The 19,464-nt window shown below is 36.5% G+C and overlaps 1 protein-coding gene across 3 annotated transcripts in view; it reads right to left on the bottom strand.

Moving 5' to 3' along the window:
* Positions 1-348: 348 nt before the first annotated feature.
* Positions 349-19,464, bottom strand: part of GALNT1 (polypeptide N-acetylgalactosaminyltransferase 1) — a 92,797-nt gene continuing 73,681 nt past the window's right edge. For all 3 annotated transcript variants that reach the window (XM_055706052.1, XM_055706055.1, XM_055706053.1), the window contains 8 exons: positions 18,173-18,380; positions 16,411-16,581; positions 14,859-14,976; positions 13,723-13,903; positions 6,722-6,861; positions 5,509-5,607; positions 4,598-4,732; positions 349-2,033 (listed from right to left, as the gene is read on the bottom strand). In XM_055706052.1, the coding sequence (XP_055562027.1) occupies positions 1,887-2,033; positions 4,598-4,732; positions 5,509-5,607; positions 6,722-6,861; positions 13,723-13,903; positions 14,859-14,976; positions 16,411-16,581; positions 18,173-18,380 (1,199 nt within the window). In that variant the 3' untranslated portion in view covers positions 349-1,886. The remainder of the gene's footprint in view (positions 2,034-4,597; positions 4,733-5,508; positions 5,608-6,721; positions 6,862-13,722; positions 13,904-14,858; positions 14,977-16,410; positions 16,582-18,172; positions 18,381-19,464) is intronic.

Below are 19,464 nucleotides of genomic sequence, written 5' to 3'. Positions count from 1 at the left end.
TAAGACTTTTTTTTAAAGTCATCTTGGCACGCTTCAATATCTTTCTGATAAATGTACCATACCATTTCTTTCATAAATCACTTCAACTTTATAAGATTTGCAGGGCTATCCACAGAGGGGTCAATGAAAGATAGATATTTAGATGCTTTATCTGATATTAATCCCACCATCTCGTCCTATGTATTTTTAAAGCAGCAACATAATACTGCAATTTGTTAACTTCTCCCCTGCTTAGTGTATGAAAACTCTTGTGTACTGCTGCAGAAATAATGGACATAACACTGACTAAAGCAACTTGGAATAGCAAATCTAAAATAGCCATAACATCCAAATATAATTCCACACAACTTTTGCATGAGTCTAGGTTTAATTTGCTTTACAGGACAGTTGGCCAAACAATGACATTTATCATAAAAATATCCTCTCCATTAAGCAAATCTCATTTTTCTTTCCAAAAGAAAATTCAATGTATACTCTGAGCATTCAGTGGCTCATTTTCAAGATTAGCCCACACAGATTTTTTTTTTGTAACAAAACAAAGCAATTCAGTTAAAAAATGCAGACCAATGTACTGACATAGTCATATTGCTTTTGGCTATGTTGACTTTAAAAACCATGCCAATTTTGCTATTTTTCTTTAGGTTTTATTAGAAAAAAGCAGCAGATCAACATTACAATTCAGAGTCTAATCTAAATATGCACTTGACAATGAAGCACATCTGAATATGAAGTGAAAAAAGATTCCAGAAAACCTTCAATTTTGCCAGTCTCCTGCTAGCCAAATCATGTATCTTTTCTGCTGGCTTTCTGATGACTGAAATCAAACAAGAAACAAAAGATTTATTGCTATGAAAACAAAACTGTAGTACAGTAGTATAGGTCTTGGGCGCTAAGTGTATCCTGTCAAGTTAACTTAATAATTTCAAAGTGTACTTAAACCTTTTGTTTGGCCATGAAAGACCATAAGCTGACTGACCCAAGTAGAAACTGAAACAGAAGCTTTGGACACAAAAAAAAAAAATAAAACAAAACAGTTAGACAGCATGTTAACCTCCAGTTTTCAGACAGTAATAAAAAGATACAATTCCAACAGCCAAGAAATTAAAATAAAAAAATGAAAAAAGTTGACCTGACATTCAAGAGCTATGTTTATTCTTATGCTCGCTTTTTTTGCACCCAAAAGAATTTTAGACTCACCAGAAAAAAAAAAAAAAAAAAAAAGAGTATTTATGGACTATCTCACAATTGAAAAAGAGAAACAATTGTCTTTTGACTTGGTTATTTTCCCCCACTGAGGTATAAAATCTACATATAAATTTGATACTTCACTATAACAAATCGTACTTTTCATAGTTCTGATTTAGTTTCCATTAAACCCTGTTTACTTTTTGTTTTTAAATCACAGAATTCTTATTTCATGTTACTGAATCTGGTTTCCAGCTCTCTCATTTATTTGTGAATCTATATTTAGTAGTCTGGTTACCACTGCTAAACCAGGGAAAAAAAATCTTGGAACTTTCTTCATTACAACAGCACTTTCAGCAGAGTTTACTGATGTGCAAGCAAACTACAACGATATGCAGCTCTTCAGAGAGATTATTTCATTGATTATGTTTCCACTGTCCAAACGTTCTCAAAATGACTTGCTGAAAGAAATTTTTTCGATCTTGTAAACATCAGTGGGCGCAGTTTCACTAGTATGTGTGGTAGTTTCACATCCTTATACAGGAAGGCTGGTTCACAGCTACTGAGAAGCTGCAGGAGTTCTAACAGCTGATGAACTGTGGATTCTGCAGAGCAGAAGATTCTGTTGCTACTTAACAGTGTAGCCCAAGTATCAGCCGAGGTAGCCCAGTCAATTTTTTGCTTTTTTTTTTTAGAACCTCTCAGAATATTTCTGGAAGGGTGACATTGCGAAGCAGCCACTGCTGGGAGCGGCTGCCATTGCAGTCTCTGATGCTGGGTACTTGGCTGTCCTCTTCGGTGGCTTTGTCCAGGCACTGGTTACTGTTCACGTGCAACAGGGTTAATTTCTTGAAGACAAAACAAAAAGAAATTAGTTTTACAAAATTCACCAGGCATAAGTTCACCAAAAAGTTTCTAGTGGCCATTAAAATTCTTCCACAGGTATGTAGGAACTAGACAAGACCCCTTGGTTACTGACTCCATGTCCCAATCCTAAAGAACACTGAAACATGCTATTTGATGTGGTAGATATTAAAAACAATGCTTTGTGAAAAACAGAACAGTCTGAACTTTTAAATCATGTTCTTTATCAAGCAATATCCACCATTCTTTAAATAGGACTATATACCTAGGGATATTTGAGGAGTTAGAAATTAAAGTTTGGTAAGATATACAACTTCAATTATTAGTTATAAGAGAAGCTTTGATCAGAATGAACACGTGAAATATGTATTTGAAAGTACACTTTTATCCTCAGCTGGGGACACAACACTGACCTTACATTGTGTTCTTTTAGTACTATGTTTTTTTAAAAAATATGTTCTTTAAAAAAAAAAAAAAGATGCGTACAAGTTCACATACATATGTATCTTTTGCAATACCTACTAATCTTACTTATGCAATCTTCCATACACCACTCTGTCTACCTCCGCACTATCCTCATGGACAACAGATCTTCAAAAGTTGCATTTCCTGCCACTGTGCTGTGGGTACTCATCAGTGCATCAACTTCTCTATGGTACTGACAGGCATTACTATCAGTATTTCTTCTCTCACTCAGCAGCGCTACTGGACTGACAGAAAAGTGGCAGAACAAGCAGGCCTTGTGTGCACAAGCAATGAAGGGTAAAATAACCCCCAACCAAAAACCTGAGCACATTTCCTCCGCTCATACAGCACATGAAGAACGAATGAGACAGTTGGAACAGACATAAGCAAACAAATAACTAACACACAGGTTTAGGTTTTGCTTCCCCCTCCTTTCTCTTTCTATCTGGTAGACACCAAGGGAAAGGGGCTTCTTACATGTCTCCTGAACAGAGGCAAAAGAAAAATAAAACCTACACGAAAATCATCCAGCTAAGCAGGCAGGAGTTCTTGCTAAGTACTCCCTAAATTGTTTTTGTGTTTTATTAGCCAGCTTTCAGTAAAGTTCTGAAGGTTATACCTAGATTTTCCACTGGCAGAATGAAGAGAAAATACAAATACAGCCAAATCTATGGCTCAAGATTGACACAGGGGAAGTTTTACTGTCTTTACTGTTTTACTGTCTGTGTCAATCATTGCAAGACAGACTACTGCATCTTCAGACACCTAAGTGCAATGTTCTTCCCAAATGATAAAGTAGAAACAAAATAAAAAGTACTTTGGTGAATCGCTGCCATGTAGTAATATTACTCATCTTATTTACTTAAGTCATGTGAACTAACTACATTAAAAACAAGAATGAATGGTTCCCAAGATTCAAATTTAATCATTTCAATTAACATTTAATCCTGAAAGCCTTCAACAGCTTGCTTCAGTCTCCTACCAGCAGCTGCTAGCAACGTGCAGAAATTCAAGTAAAGATCCACCATCTTCCACATTAACTACCATCCTAATGAAAAAATCATCTTTCATACATATTTCCTTTTAGTCTTAAAGGCTGTAGGTTTCATTAACACCTCAGCTACTAAAATCTACAGCAAGTCTATTTAGTTAGAAATACCTTGTTAGGTATGCCCAACCCACCCTTATTTCTTTTCTTTCTCTCGCTCTCTTTTTTTTTTTTTTTTTTTTTAATCTGTGAAATTACTTTTTAGTAGCTAAATATCCACATGTTCTCTTTATAAAATAGTTGTCATGATTATACTGGCAAGATTCTCCTTCCACAAATTGTCTCACAATTGTCTTTTGCAATAAGTGATTTTAAATTAAGAAGTTTTAGAACTATTCCTTACTAACTAGCCATGATTTAAGTCAGAGTTCTTGACAGCACTATATCACAAGGGAGTTTTTAGAGCTTGCAAATCAAATTAGTGATGAATGGATCAACAATCAATGATTTCTAGATCTGGCAGTTCAACATGTGAACTTCAAATAAATTTGAACATGATGTACAAGAAAAAGAATAAATTAAAGGTAAAATTAAAATAAAGCTGCTTTAAGCATCTCAACCTTAAACATATCATGATTAGAAATGTAAAATCTTCCTTATAATTTTGGGATGCTGATTTTTTAATTAGAGAAGTATTTCCTTTTAACCTTGTGCAAGATAAGATACCAGGTGACGAATTTGTCACAAGTTTGTTAGCATTAACTTTTACTGGTCCAGAAGATACCTGGAATACTTTTCCATTGTTAATCTCACTGTAACACAACACTACACTAGCAGACTAATCTTTCTCCAGAGGACCTAAAAAGCACATTAAATATATTCTTCTAAAAGCTCCCCCAAAATTCACCAGGTAATTAAATCGATACAGATTGATTTAATGTCTATTTAGTGATTACACAATGAATTAATAACAGAGGGAACATAACCCTGACCTTGTTTCCTGTTTTGACTGTCCAGTAGTGGTTTCACACTGGAATATGTTGCTCTGTAGGTTCATGTAAAACCCAAGTTGTCACAAGTCATTAGAAGACTTACCACTGGATCATATTCCCAAAGCTGATTTCCTTTTAGATGGTGGCACTTGAGCATCGTTACTGGGCCATTAAGTTTGGATACATCTAAACACAAATCATCTGTTCGAATTTCCTTGTTGGCAGTATATGAGAAAACCTAGACAGAAAAAGAATGAGAGGAACTGGAAAAAAAGTTCAACTAAAACTTCCTGGGGCAGGGGGAACATTTGTGCATTACTTCATTGATATCCACTAAAACTTTCAGGGTTTTATTCTTTTCCATTCAGCGTGTATAGAAAGATTATGGTGGGGTTTTTTAGGGAATAAATATAAACACTATACGAACAAGCTCTTCAGTCAAAACTGACATTTTTTTTAATTCTAGACTGCTTCCTGTACAGAAACAGGAGAATCCCCAACACAGGTAATCCCTGTATACTGAAAAAAACCCCAACATCAAGAATTATTGACGAAATAGAACAAAAACCAAGATGTAAAATAAATTCCAGAACTGACCCCCAGAAAAATGTACATTATAAACAGCGTTTCAGGTACAGGCATGTTTGGGTTTTATTTTTAAAGTAATAATGCCAATAAGGACATCTAACCAGAAGACAGTCCCAGAGAACCTACAGGAGGTGAAAAGTCTTGCTTGCAGCAGGTCTCCTTTCTCTCCTCATTTCTTTTTTGACTTGAAAGTTGATCTAAAACCTATTACAATAAGGCCTCAAAAATCTACAAATGACAAACCACTCAAGAAATCTTCTTATGCATTTCCTCTTACAGGCATCTTTTTCAGCAAGGGTTTCCTAAACTTTACCACTTTGGTATATTTTAAAGATAACTACTGAAAGAACTGAAGAATTGTCCCAGTGAGGAGAAGTAGTGTTCCAAATAATTCAATATATTAAGAAAATAAAACAAAATAATCACCTGATTGCCACCCATTCCATGGCAGTTAAAAATTCCAACCTTCTCATTTTCTTTCCTTGCCATGTTATCCAGACATTGATTTGTCTCCACATTTCTTATCTAGGAGTGAAAAAGAGCACCTCACCAAAGGTTATTTTTTAGAAGAGAACTAGGTCCATATCAAACCACACTGGCACCAGTTTTCTCTGCCATACACCAGAGATTATGGGAATGAAATGTAAAATATAGCAGCAACTGTACTACAATGAGAAACCACTGTCTGAGACTCAAACTCCCAAGCAAATTCTCAAGCTACCAGGTTACAGAGCCACGTTTGTTTCTTTACTTTCTTTCAGGGATCCTTCCATCCTGGGGACTCTCTTTGCTTAAAGGCTCAGCTATAACAAAATGGACACAGTTGAGTCTCCAGCCCAAAACCTTCAGAAGTTTTAAAGCACTCTCCTAGGCATGGTGGGTTTAATTCCCTTTGAAATCATGGGTGACTGGTTTCAATTTCCTCACTTCTTAAGTTACAGCCTTAATCCCTGTATTACTATATAGTAAGCAGGCAGGGGTAGCAAGTCTCTTGATAGTCATGCAGCAGCATGAATGCCTGCTCCATTTTGTTAAAAGCGCTTCTTTTAAAAACAAACGGTACAAAATCACCCTACAATGCGCTCAATATTTGCCTCAGCGTGGCTTGTAGGGGAGAGTAGGTGCATGCTCATTTAGGAAAGCATCATCTGTACTACCTTTACAGTCACCTAAGAAACTTTAAAGAAAAAGTAAGAGAAATGTCTAGCAAGGTTTAGGGATCACTGGAGTTTGCTGGTCACGGACGAGGGTTCTGGCGGTAAAGTTCAGAGCTATTGTTGGGCCAAGCCCTTGCTTGACCTGGTCTAGATCTTTAAGCAAAATTCTGCTCATACTCTACTTAGAGAATGTTATATAGAAAGTTATTCATAACTATAAGTTTCTGAAGGAATATTTCTAAAGCCTTTCTATGTAACATTTAGTATTGTAGCAAAAAAGGGAGAACATTCCAGTTACAGTACTGTATACCGAAGTTCAGTTTTCTGCCTCACTGAGAAGCCAGATGTATCATTTCACAAGGAACACAGGTGCAAGATACTTGGACTTTGCTGGAGATAACTTGTTTGCACTACTCAGTTCAGAACACAACTTACCTACCCAACGTAAGTTGCACATTAAGATATGTAGAATAAAATCTCACCTCTCCTAGAGAAAAGTAATGGCGTGGAATTTGGGAATCAGGATAAACGTTCTCCAGGTACCAGGAGAAAGGCTTGCACTGGAGCTTGCGTCTTAGTCCAAGTCGTGACGATATGTCCCCATAATCAACTTTAGTAACTCCTGTAGCAACAAAGAAAGTTTTGTTCAATGACTGCTAATAAAAGTTATGTACATCCACTTGATACAAAAATGATCAGTATAATACACTGCTTGCATGAAAGACTTTCTCTTTAGAAAATCATCTCTACACAACAAAATGTTTTGGTTTTTTTTTAATATAGCATTACACTGTTTATATTCTCAGAAAGAACATGTCAGTCACTACCTGTGACTTCTTTTTCCAGATAATTATAGAAAAGATGGAATCACTACATCTGTGCTACACGTCGATTTATTACCTGTGGTTTGTGGAACAATCTGAATGCAGTTGCTTACTAAGTTATCAAAGGAGCAAGGTTAAAACCATTACAGTCACTAACGCCATTCCATCCCCAATGGCAATCGGGGTGTATAACATGGTAGTCTCCTCTGGAGCAAGGAGAATTCCATTTTAATTTAATTCTGTAAGCCAGGTACCACCTGCTGGACCTTCACCATCTATCTAACTGCACAAAGAAACAGTCAGAAAGCAGCCTTCATACAGGGAACTAATCCTTTAATAATTCAGTATTTGTTCAATATAACTGCAGCATTTGCAGGAAGTACATTCACCATTAGACTGTTATCATTTTTTGTGGTATTTTGCTTGCCTTTCTTCTCCTTTGCTTCTCATTTATCAAAGTGCTCATTCTTTCTGTACCTTCCTACTGCTTTGTGGTTATTGTAATTCCTTCCAAAGATTAATTTGTGCAAGTCCCATCTGCAGACAGGTTAAGGAAGGTGTGCATGATCAGTAGATATTTTTGCCTGACCAGCATTAAGCGCTAGTCATTAATATTCCAGTAATACTGATTAATTAAGGGTAGAATAATTTCTAGTTTTCAGGCATCATGGGTTTTTTGTATTTTCCACACTACACTCCATAACACACAGGCCAAAAGTAATATACTACAAAAAACCCAAAAAACAACAAATAAAACGAAAACCTAAACCAAAAAAGAACAAAAACAATTCCTAGCAATTTAAATTCCCCTCACAGACCACAAATATGGCTCAACTGGCCGCCACACTATAGACCTCCAGCTGCATACATTTTTCAGAAATCCCTCCACTTAGAGGACTGTGAATTACCTCTGAAATTGTTGAACTTTTGAAATTGAGTTCGAGACATTGTTAGCATACTGTGTTATTACATCGACCAACCAGAAGATGGTGTATGTCTACTCAATTAAGACAGATAACTGCCGTTTCAGCTAAATCTTTGTAAACATCAATAAAAACATTAGTAATTTCAGTATTCCAGAAATAAAAAATGTTACACAGGCTTTTTTTTTTTTTTTAAATACAAACCTAAAAGGCTTTTTAACAAAGATGTTTGAGAACTACACTGGAAAGGGAATGAAAGCAAAGGAGAGCTTGTTTTTTTAATATTTTGAATAGTGTGAATGAAATTTAAAAATCTCTTGGAATAGAATACCAAAAAACTTCAGTTTGGGCTTTCCAGTCACAAAAGAAATTCCAAAACCAAAAACCACAAGACAAAGAAAACCTCCAAAAAAACCACTGTTCTATCTTCACCAAAGCAAGTATTTGCTCTACACCAAAAGGAGCACTCATTCAAAAGATGATGAAGCAAGAAGAGAAAGGTTGTACCAACCACAGCTAAGTATGGAGTTCTTCGTTTTTCAGTGATAAAAAAGCTGCTGATGGATGAAACAGTTATCATGCCATCCTTACAACAACCTTACAGCACTCAAAACTATTTCATCAGTCTGCTAAATCGACCACCTTAAGAAAACAACACTGTTAAGGCTTTGTCACATCACTGGATGGCAGTAAGAATTAAAGTCACAACCATAAACAATTAAATGCAAAGTGACTTAATAGCATATGTGCATGCTGTTTCTTAAAGTATTTTAAAATGTCAACAAGTAGAAAGAAAAGTGGCAGCTGATTTTCTCTCTGTTACAATGCAGTAAAAGGTATGTATTATATTACATTTAACCATTTTTAGTCTGAAAGATTTTTTTAGAAATCCTCTCTTAAGTTAGGTTTGCACCAAACTATATATTGCCACATAACTGCAGTTAGCAGCAGGTTAGCAGATGGACCGAATAGCAGAACAGGTATAGTTGCCTTAGGGGTATCCTTTAAAGAGGCTGAATTACTCCATTTCCTAGATTTCTGGTACTTTATCTGTATTACTCAAAACTAGCTTGAGTGTTCCTATACAGTGCAGTGGCGGTCACTTACGGGTTACAGTTCTTTTGGGAAGGAAAAGAAAAAAAGGACGCAACTAGGAAAACTGCAAAGTATAAAACATATAAAAATTAAGTACATGTGTAAATTGTTATTTCCTCCACAGACCAGTAAAGTTTATATACACATGAAAGTGACATATATCTTCCAGTGTTTTTGTACTTGTTTTTAATGGCTCAGCTAAAAAAACAAAACAAAAAACAAAGCACAAAACAAGAATTAGATCAAAACTTCCCCCCAGGAAAGAATTATGCCAGACTCCACAGCTATGTCCACAATCACATGCTTTTTTTTCACACATATATTTAAAGATGTACTAAAAATTAAATATTGATAAGGCAAAAACTACCACACAAAAAAAGTTACACCACCACCAGTTCTTTTGCACAAATAAAGACTCATCTCAGCAACAGCTTGTGCTACCACTATTCTTGAAGAAGTTTGGTATGCAGTACCAGACTACTCTGATTAGTAATATATAATGGTCTTTCCTTACACCTTTAGAAACACATACATATAATGATGTCTATCAGTAAAGTACTCCTTCAGATTAATTTTCTTTGTCACCTTATATTTGAGCTTCCTATCGGTTGTGCTGCAACAGTTCTGCCAGCCTCAGAACTTCAAAACAACTAAAAAATTGCTTGCAAAGTTCAACATGTGGCAATATATTTATGCTAAATTGCTTTGAAAGAAAAAGCAGCATATTTTGATCAAGACTATCAATTGTTCAATCATTTTCAAAAGCATGACAAGTATGAAAACTATTTCATCTAAAACTAGTCTTCTGTTAAAAATCATAGAACTTGTTTTTACTATTATGAAACTCGATAAGCAATAATAATTTTAAACCAATTTGAACAGTTCCATTATTTGCATTCCCAATTAATGCTAACAGGGAATACTAGCTGAAAACAAAACCACACAAATAAAAAAGTTATCCATTTCCAGTCTACCTATGGAACCTTGACTTACCATGCTTGCCTCAAGACAAGTGCATGCAACAATTAGAAACTAGGCCTACTGATGCAGTTTTCAGAATAACACATCTAATGTCTGCCTAGATGGCTCTTGCTCAGGTAATTCTGCAATGCTGTCTTTTCAGGCTTTCTGCCTTTCCACTTAGCCCCAGTGCAACAGAAGATACCTTCAAGGGCAAACTTTTGCTCAACAATAAAACTAATTTCTATACCAGCTAGATGAGGTTCTACCCGAGCTCACTGAAGTGGCTTTCTAAGATGCCTTCAGCTCGCCAGCTGGGATGGGAGAGGCTGCTCAATGACAAGAATGCATGCCGGACAAGGAGTGGGGGTACATGTAGGAGCTGGAACCCAGACTCACATGCAGAACAGGGAAACCATGCAGTCTGAAGGTATTCATGCTTCACTTTTAAACTGAGGATACCAAATTTTGCAGCTGTCACTTTATCATTAATTAGTAGTTAGGAGAGAAGGGCAGGGTGAGGTAGCTGTGGTAAGCCAGCCTAATGCTTTCAGCTTCTGCTGTGGAAAGGGGCAGCTTTCCCTTGCTCACCTTCAGATTCCTGCTGCACCTCCTGTGCTGCCACAGGGGTGAACTTAACCAGTGGAGAGCCAACCCACAGGACAAATAACCCTAACAGGTTTGGCAAGTCCAATCAGTGGACACAGACAACAGTCAACAAGTGAGGGGAGGTGAAGCCCTATCACCTGCCATGGAAAGCAAGGCACTCTCCTCACAGCAAGCTGTCAGACTGCCATCGCCATCTTGTGAAGCCTCACCTTGGACAATCTAGTCCTAGTATTTTAGGCTGGAGAAAGTGATGAACGGCCACCATTAGGAATAAAGAAGTGGCAGTGTCCACAGAACAGAATCACTGGAGCCAGGAATCAGATTATTCATCTGCATGTGCTGGACCCATTTTCTGAAAGCCTAAGAGGAAACGGTCTGGGAAACAACACCTTGCCGTAAAGCATGACTGTGAGGAAAACAGTCAGCTAATGAGAAAAGACTATAGCCAGTGCCATTACTGCCATGGAAAATAGCTGTTGTGTGCAATAAGATAGGTTTGATTTTAGTTGAGGAGCAGCTGCTGCAATACTTCCCTGCCCAACTACTCAACTGCCCTACCCAACCTAACCACTCCTAAGGAGAGAGGTGGCTTCTAAAATGCATTAAACCTTAAAACAGACAAGTAACAATTTCTACTAGGCTGTACTTATTACAGAAAAAAGGATTACAGGCTTATTTTTCAAGAGGGCAGCTTTCCATTTAACTACATTACATTAATAGTACAGTCTCTTGAGTCTCTATCATTCAAGCAGTAAGCCTTTTTTTTCCCCCCGCATAACACAAATTACATGAAGTGGGAAAGCTACCTGAAAATCCTAGGTTTGCTTTCCTGGACCAATCCCTCTGTGATTCAGTATCTTAGGGGAGCAGAATAGAAAGGATATAAAGGAGGAAACAAATTTCTTGTTAGCTAGGCTCAATGATGCCTGTCAGTATATTACCTCCCCCAAAATCCAATTTTCTCTTCCATGTCAACTAATAAGAAAAAACCTGGGTGCACAGCGGATTGCTTGTTTTCCTTGCTCATCTGCACCCAGGCTTGCAAACCAGCATCAGCTTAAAAATTCTCACCTCAGTCCTTGCAAGAACTCAAGACAGTGTCACAGTAATATTGAAAGTACACATTGTACTTGTACTAGCGAAGAGTTTCACAAGCTGCATGCTGTACTCTGCCAGAGGGCCACTACACCATCATTCTGTATGAACTAAACATTAAAATGTTTATGTTAGAAGGATACCTGGAAAAGCAGAGTATGGCTAAATGAGCCGATGCAGCAGAGATTCACTGAGTTTCTAAGACAACTATTGGCCAGAAAGAATTACTGAAATTCACACTGATGTTACTTGCTGTCAACGGGTAAGATCAGGGTCTGCAACACTCAGGTAAGATTGGAGATATATCAGAATAACAACAGCAAAGTGCTTGTGAACTTCCCAAGACAGCAATCCTTTCTAGTTAACACCTACCGGCTCTCACAACTTACGTGGATTTGGGGGGCGGGGTGAGAGGCATGAGTGGCACTGAGTACATTTATGTGCTCATTCTATGAACAACAGGTATTACATCATACCTAAGAATGACCCACAGTACTAACCACTCTTTTCACAGCCCCAGGCAACAAATCAGTTTCAGAGCAACAACTTCTTCAGGTACTACATGATCCTATTCTTGAAATGCTTAGAAATTCTATTAAACTTCAGTGCAGTGTCAATATGGACACACGTATAGAAATGAGATTGTGTGCCAGTTGGAAGGTGTAGATGCTCTTAAGAGGAGCCTGGCAAGAACACATCCCTATCCAGCAATCATTCAGTCTATCAGCATACTAACTATGCAGACATGCATCTTTTGAAAGGAAAGAAAATATACAGTGCAGTTAGACAACTGCTTAAGTTACTTTCACCATTTCAAAATTTTTACCCTATTCTGGTTTAGATTGAATTCTTTCATTCCTTTTCTCCAACAGCAGAATGCATGTATATTCCACAACACTGCAAAACTCTGAAAGTAAGTCCTATCAAAATAACAATCCTACAAAATTCAAACAGTATGACTCCTTTTGTAGCCTACACTTAACACATGAAACGGAAGGACTACAGAGATTATATATAAAATAACAGCCTTATCATGGTGTTCAGTAATGTAAATTTCTTTTCAACAATTAGATAATTTTTATAGTTAGGTGTTCCAGCTACTTTTTACATTTTAAAATCTTGCTTGACATGGATGCATAAAAGCAATCTTAACCAAAAATGATTGCACCTATTTAAATACAAGTTTTCTGAATATCTATACATGTCATGTTTGAATTCATAATGCTTCATTAACAACAACACAGGGCAGTAACCATAAGCTATTAGCTTCTGATTTCAGCTAAGCTTTGAGTAGCAGTAAGAATTATTTTTAATTAAAAAAAAAAAATCTTACACAGTCTTGAGTAATACATTCTCTTAAGACAAAAAAAAAAAGAACATAAATCTGCACAGTGACTTGTTCTCAACAAGTATTCTTAAAACCATTAATCTAAAATTTGACATTGTTCAGACTCATACTACATTGTATTACAGCTTTTAAATTTGAATACTAATGCAGGTTTGATAAGTCATAAGGAAATATTAGTTTTAAAGATACATTTTTGGAAAAGCAGACATGGTATATAGAACTACCACTTCGTATTTAAAGTCAAAAGCCTCTATTGTCTCAAGTATTTAGAAATTATGTCTGTTGTTACCCAAAGTTTGTCTCTTTTCGTTTGTTTTTTTGAACAACAACAACAACAGCAACAATATTCAGTAGTGGAAAGTAAGTAATCAGTATTTCCCAGGCTTCCTCTCTTTCCCTGATTTATTTTTTTTTTCCAGAAATTGAGTTAATAGTAAATTTGCTCTCATATTTTACATCCTCTTAGTTTTTTAACATCCATTTTATGAAACATAATAAATATCATACAGACAAGTATACTAGCAACCTGTTCCTATACTCTGGATAGTGAAGTGCAAACTCTACTAAGCCAAAAGATGTTAACGTTTTAATATTTAATAGGTATTTCTCATAACCAAAGGCCTGCTCACCTGGGGAAATGATGTAAAAAAAGTTTTTGAATTCATCCATCCAGACTTCTGCAAGTCGCCTGTTATTTTTGTTGATAATCTGCCCTGTACCTCCTGGAAAAGTGTATGGTGTTGCTTTCCTGAACACATGACCAACATGTGAACAAGTTACAATTTCCAAAGTGCCACCACACTGCCAGATCTGAAAGTGATAGAACAATTATTCCATAGCTTCAAGTTGTTAAAAAAAAAAGTTTAAAACTGTTAATCACTTGCTTCTGCTCGAGCTGGAGAAACAACATTAGTTGAGGTCTAGAACAAACACATACTGCATGGAAGAGAAACATATGCCTGTTTCCTGCTCAACAGATAAAGATGCTCACAAACATGAGTCAGGCACCATAATAAAGTGTATATCAGGCCTCGAAGCAGTAATGCATCAGCAAGGCTACTTTGGAGAACTGGGCAAGTTGACAGCATTGGGAGGAAAAGGCTCACATGAATCACAGGAAGTAACAGGTGGTGATCTGTCCAAAAAACTCTATCATAAAGTAGAATATACATGTAAAAACCCCCATACATTTCCCAACTAAAGATTCTGAAAATATTTGCATTTTTACATTGGACCTCTAAAAATGCAAATCCAGGAGGCTGAACTACTTCAGAAGTATCCACCTGTATATTCTGAGATAATAAGTAAACCAAAAGCAAATAGTTCAGTTTGGTAGGAACCAAAGCGAGAACACCACTGGTTAAGTCCACATCCAAATGAACAGATGCAATAATTAAGTTAGAAAACAGCACGAGGAGAGTTTGTAACAGAAGTGCTCACATTTCACTGACACATTAAACCATGCACTGATGATATCACCCTTAACTTATGCTACCCAATTAGCTTTTCTAACTGAACTCCTTTTGACACACAGCCATTCTTCAGAATGACCGTCCCAATCTTTTAATCACAAAGCTATGCCAACAATTCACCATGCACTTTTCACTAACAGCTACAGTCTTTACATATCTACATTGGAAGAACACGACAGAAGCAAAGTGCTAACTGCAACAGGGGAGGACACTGATGCAGGCAGCAGATCTGTATTTTACAGAACTCAAGATGCACTGTCCTGAGTAACAAAACACTGAAAAGTTTTACCTACCCTGAAAGAAATTTCTAAGTTTTCTCCACCCCAAATATCCATTCCAGCATCATATGTTCCAATTTCCTGAAAGTAATCTCTGTCTATTGAAAAAAGACCTCCTGCCATTGTAGGTGTCCTGGGGGGGAGGGGAAGACAAAAGGTAAGTGTCAGTCATTATGAAAACATACACTTAAATACATTTCACCCTTACACTGACAAAATATCTTTTTATTTCCCAAGTTTCTAACACATTCCTGCTCAGTAGGTTTCCATCCAAATTCAGTTACCATCGATGTACTTGCTAGCCCAAAATTTTCCAGGGATGGAAGCAGTTATTGACAGTTCTCCTTATTTTCTCACTTCAAATTGTAATCCAGGTAAACAGCTCCTAGAAAGCTGCTGCAATTCCAGAGAAAGACTTCTGGCTTCAGTGCTGGTAATTCATAAAAAAGAAACCAGTTTCTGACAGGAAATTTATACTTCTGGCAACTGTTCTTGAAAAAGTTATGGGAGGCCATGAAGCGGCCTGCTTGCTTGCACTATTATTGCTTCATAGAAGAAAACTGTCGTCAGGGTTACATCCAGATTTTCTTTAAAAATTCCTTATTGGTAGAAAAAGAGAACTGTGCTGGTTTCTCCTAACTTTACCAACATCTCCCAGATTTCCACCTTTTTAGTCAACAAGTGTACAAATGGTAAATTATACATTAGGCTGATGACACATCTTTGCAGTTCAAGTACACAAATTACTCACACTTTTAGAATAAATTATTTTATATCACTAGTCATTTTCCTCAAATGCATTGGACTTTTTCTGAAGGACACAAAATATAAACCAGGTCACAATCTAACAAAACATTTATGTAGCTTTCTCCCCTAGAAAGGAAACTTGGTGGTGGTGGTGGGATTATACAATTAACCATATCCTCAGAAGAACTCTTGATTTCTTAAATGAAAAAAAAAACCCAAAACCCAAGAAGCAGTAAAGGCCATATCCTCAACTTTATGGTAAGTAAACATCGCCCACTTTTCAGAACAGGAAGGCCAGAAAAGGTAAGTTTGCAATTGTTAAGAAGTATACATTATACATAAGTTATCTTTTTTCTTATTACCTTTGCTACAACATCTGCATGACATCCTAGTATTAATTCACCTCTCAACCATGCACTTTGAAGAAATTACGTTTATATATGTATGCACACACACAAATACATACATACACATGTAAAAAATCGATGCACCTTTTCAAAATGTTGTTTACTTGTTTGAGTAAAAGATAAAAAAAGCCTCAATAAAAATCTGTATATTGGTACAAAAACTAGTTAAAAGCTAGCAATTTATCAGTAATTGACATAAAACTTAAAATTTTCTCAAGTCACAGGCTGACTGCTTCCTTCATTGCTACCAAACCAACACCAGTCCATGTCAAAGAACTTTTATGCTGTTCCTTTGGCCAGACAAAGATGATGCGACAACACAATTCATTAAGTACTCACTCACAAGATTAACGTAAAAAGGATATCATTAAACAATCATGTGAACACTAACTGACTTAATATTTTCTCATTACCTAACAGGAAGGGTTCGATCTCCTTTCCGTCGATCCATCTCTCTCTGAGGAACAGGATACCAACGAAAATTCAGCTTCCAGTTGAATCCACCATAGGTCATGTCAGACCCTGCCATATATTCAAAGGTGTCATCGCTAATTACGTCAATGATAGGACACACCACTGTTCTCCTAGACAAAGGAGAGAATCAAACCCTATTAATTAAATTGTCAAAAAAGATGGTGGTGTTTTTTTAATTTTGTTTTTAACACATGCAGTTTAAATTTTCATAATGCCATCTCTTAACAACTGTACTCAATAGATTATTATCATGAAACATACTCTCTGTCTTGCTAATTAAGAGTTAATTCCCCTAAAGGACAATGTGTTTTTCTGATACAATTTTGGCAATACTAGCACTTTTTAAAAATAATATTTGCATTATTACCAGTAATAAAGAATCATCTCTCTGCAGATAGAAAAATTGATCACAGCTTTCTCAGTGGTATAGTAATTGTATAGAAAACAAGGTTTTCATTTCTAGTTAAGCAAAGTAACTTGCATGTTTTGAAATTAAAATGTGGTCATTATGTCTGGGGAAGTATTCTTATATGCCCTTAGGACTAAGAAATGATAGCCATTGTTAACGAAGTATAACTACTGTATCAAAGTTGACAGAAAGAGGCCTCCTTGTCCACTCTCCTGACATTATTAAGACATACTCACAGAAACTAATCATCTTAAAAACACTTAAGAAACCATCCTCAAGCAGGCTCCCTCTCACAGAAAGCTCTGCAAAAAGATTCAGGGGTTGCAACTATATTTAAAGGACTTAGTTGAGCCATTTGCACAAATTTTAACAACTTACGTATCGTAGTCTCATAAAAAGTGTTTTAATAGTAACTTAAAGGTTAGTATTACATCAGCACAGTGCTGAACAAAGATTCATTATCTGAGGATTTTTCACTGTGTAATGCTGTATTTTGTAACGTTAAATTTTCAAAGTTATTTTAATCTATAACCGTAAGAACAAAACAGAACTGTAACGCCATACTTACATACTTAATATCTAGTCTATTTAATATGCTGCTCACTAACAGACTGGTGTGCATCTACAGAGTTACTGCTCAGATGTATAAATGTCCTATAAAGCAGACCATTCTCTCACTCCTTTTTTTTTTTCCTCTCAATACAATTTCCATCACACTATCATGGATATAAGTGCTGTGAGTATTGACTTAAGATAGAAATATAAAGCTATGATACTGCAGTGTAGGTCAGTATGATTCCAGTAGCTATTCTAACTCTAGAAAGTAATCACAGAAAACCAAGTCACAGCACGTATTTCCACAATAGAAACACATTACAAAATAAAGAAAACGCAATGAGAACCTGAAAACAGTAAACCTGACAGTTCTTGTTCAGAGCGTTGGCATTGCAAGAGATTAGGGCTCCATCCCTTCCTCAATAATGTCTTCCCAAATTCGTGAAGAAATGGGCCAGGTTGCACACGGAAGACCTCAAATTCCACTGCTTTCTCAACTCCATTTGTGCTCAGGTCTTCTGCTATTTAACACACTATCCCACACTTCCCAATATAAGCTTCAATTTAGATCAAGTTTACTTTTTAAAAGCTGTACTGAATTAGCCTTTTATACTTACACCAATGAGCATTTATCCACCCCTTCAAAAAGTAGATAGTTGCTTGTAGGCTATATTGTAATACTTTGAACATTTCTTAATAACCAAAAAAACCAACATGGACCAAAGATGGATAATTACCTGTCAGCTTTGATCCTTGCCAGCAGAGGCTCAAGCCAGCCTACTGTACATTCACAATGAGCATCTAAGAAGGTGATGACCTGGCCTTTAGAAGCAGCAGCCCCCTTTAATCTGGCTCTAATCAATCCAGAACGCTGTTCCATTCGAATCACATGAACAGGTACTTTTAATTTTTTCACATAGCTCTCCAGCGGTCTTTTCAAGAAATCTGCAAAGAATGATCAAAACCATGGAAACTGTTAGTTACATAGTTAAGCTTTTCTTCCCCCCAACTCTCCTTTGAATGAAGAGACTTGAATTAAGAGACATTTCCTCATTTCTTTTCTTTTTCCTACTTTCCTCTGCTGCTTATTCTACACTTCACAATATGCCCTTCCACAGTTCCATGTGCTTCACTTGCTAGAGCTGGAAGTTCTTCCTCCTCTTCATTATGGAAAACATGGAAATGAAGAGAGTGTAGAATGCTTACATAGAAACCAGATGGGATAGGCAAGCTGTTATTATGGAGTAGATATGACTCTTACTTTCAAAAACATACACATAAGTGCTCTTGGACATAAAACTTCTCTACCAAGAAAATACAGAAAATGATCCGACTAGCTGAACATAAGGAATTGCCTTTTACAGGAATGTAACTTTTACAGGAACCGTAACAGGAATGTAATTTTTTTGAAAGCAGCTGAAAACATGCTCAAATCTTTTTTTCAATTTTGCTTTCTCTAGATTTTTCTGGCTAATATTTTTTCCATTAATTTATCACTACAACACCATAAAACAAAAATAAAGACAAAATAAACTATATATAAATGAGTATCTGTAACACCAACAAACCTCAGCTTAGCTGAGGAACAATTTATTCAAAATAGAACAGCCATAACTGACTACCGTATGCCTAGGGACTCAAAATTGCTTGCATTACAAAGAGCTGCTAAATCAACAAATTTCCCATTGCCAGGCACAGTTTTTGTCCATCATGAAAAATTAGACTATAATGGATGATGCCAAAGGAAGAACAAAGAACTGAGGGGGAACGCAACTGACAGTCACACAAACAATAACTTGCAGATCCGAATTTGTACAAAAAGAAAAACAGTCTTGTAACACAGCTACGGAATATATCAGATTATGCACTCAAAGCACATGGGAGTTGTACTACACCAGTGCAAAGCCTGTAGTAGGATTTAGCATAAGGTAGTAAGTACCTCATATAAGAATAAGCGTGACACTGGAGGGGAGGAAAAAAGGCACAGCATGAACTCTTAGTGGTTGTTTTGTAAATCTCAAGAGGCAGA

This window comes from Falco cherrug, chromosome 3 (assembly GCF_023634085.1).
Source record: "Falco cherrug isolate bFalChe1 chromosome 3, bFalChe1.pri, whole genome shotgun sequence".
NCBI classification, from domain to species: domain Eukaryota; kingdom Metazoa; phylum Chordata; class Aves; order Falconiformes; family Falconidae; genus Falco; species Falco cherrug.
This window is presented reverse-complemented; position numbering and strand designations above follow the sequence as displayed.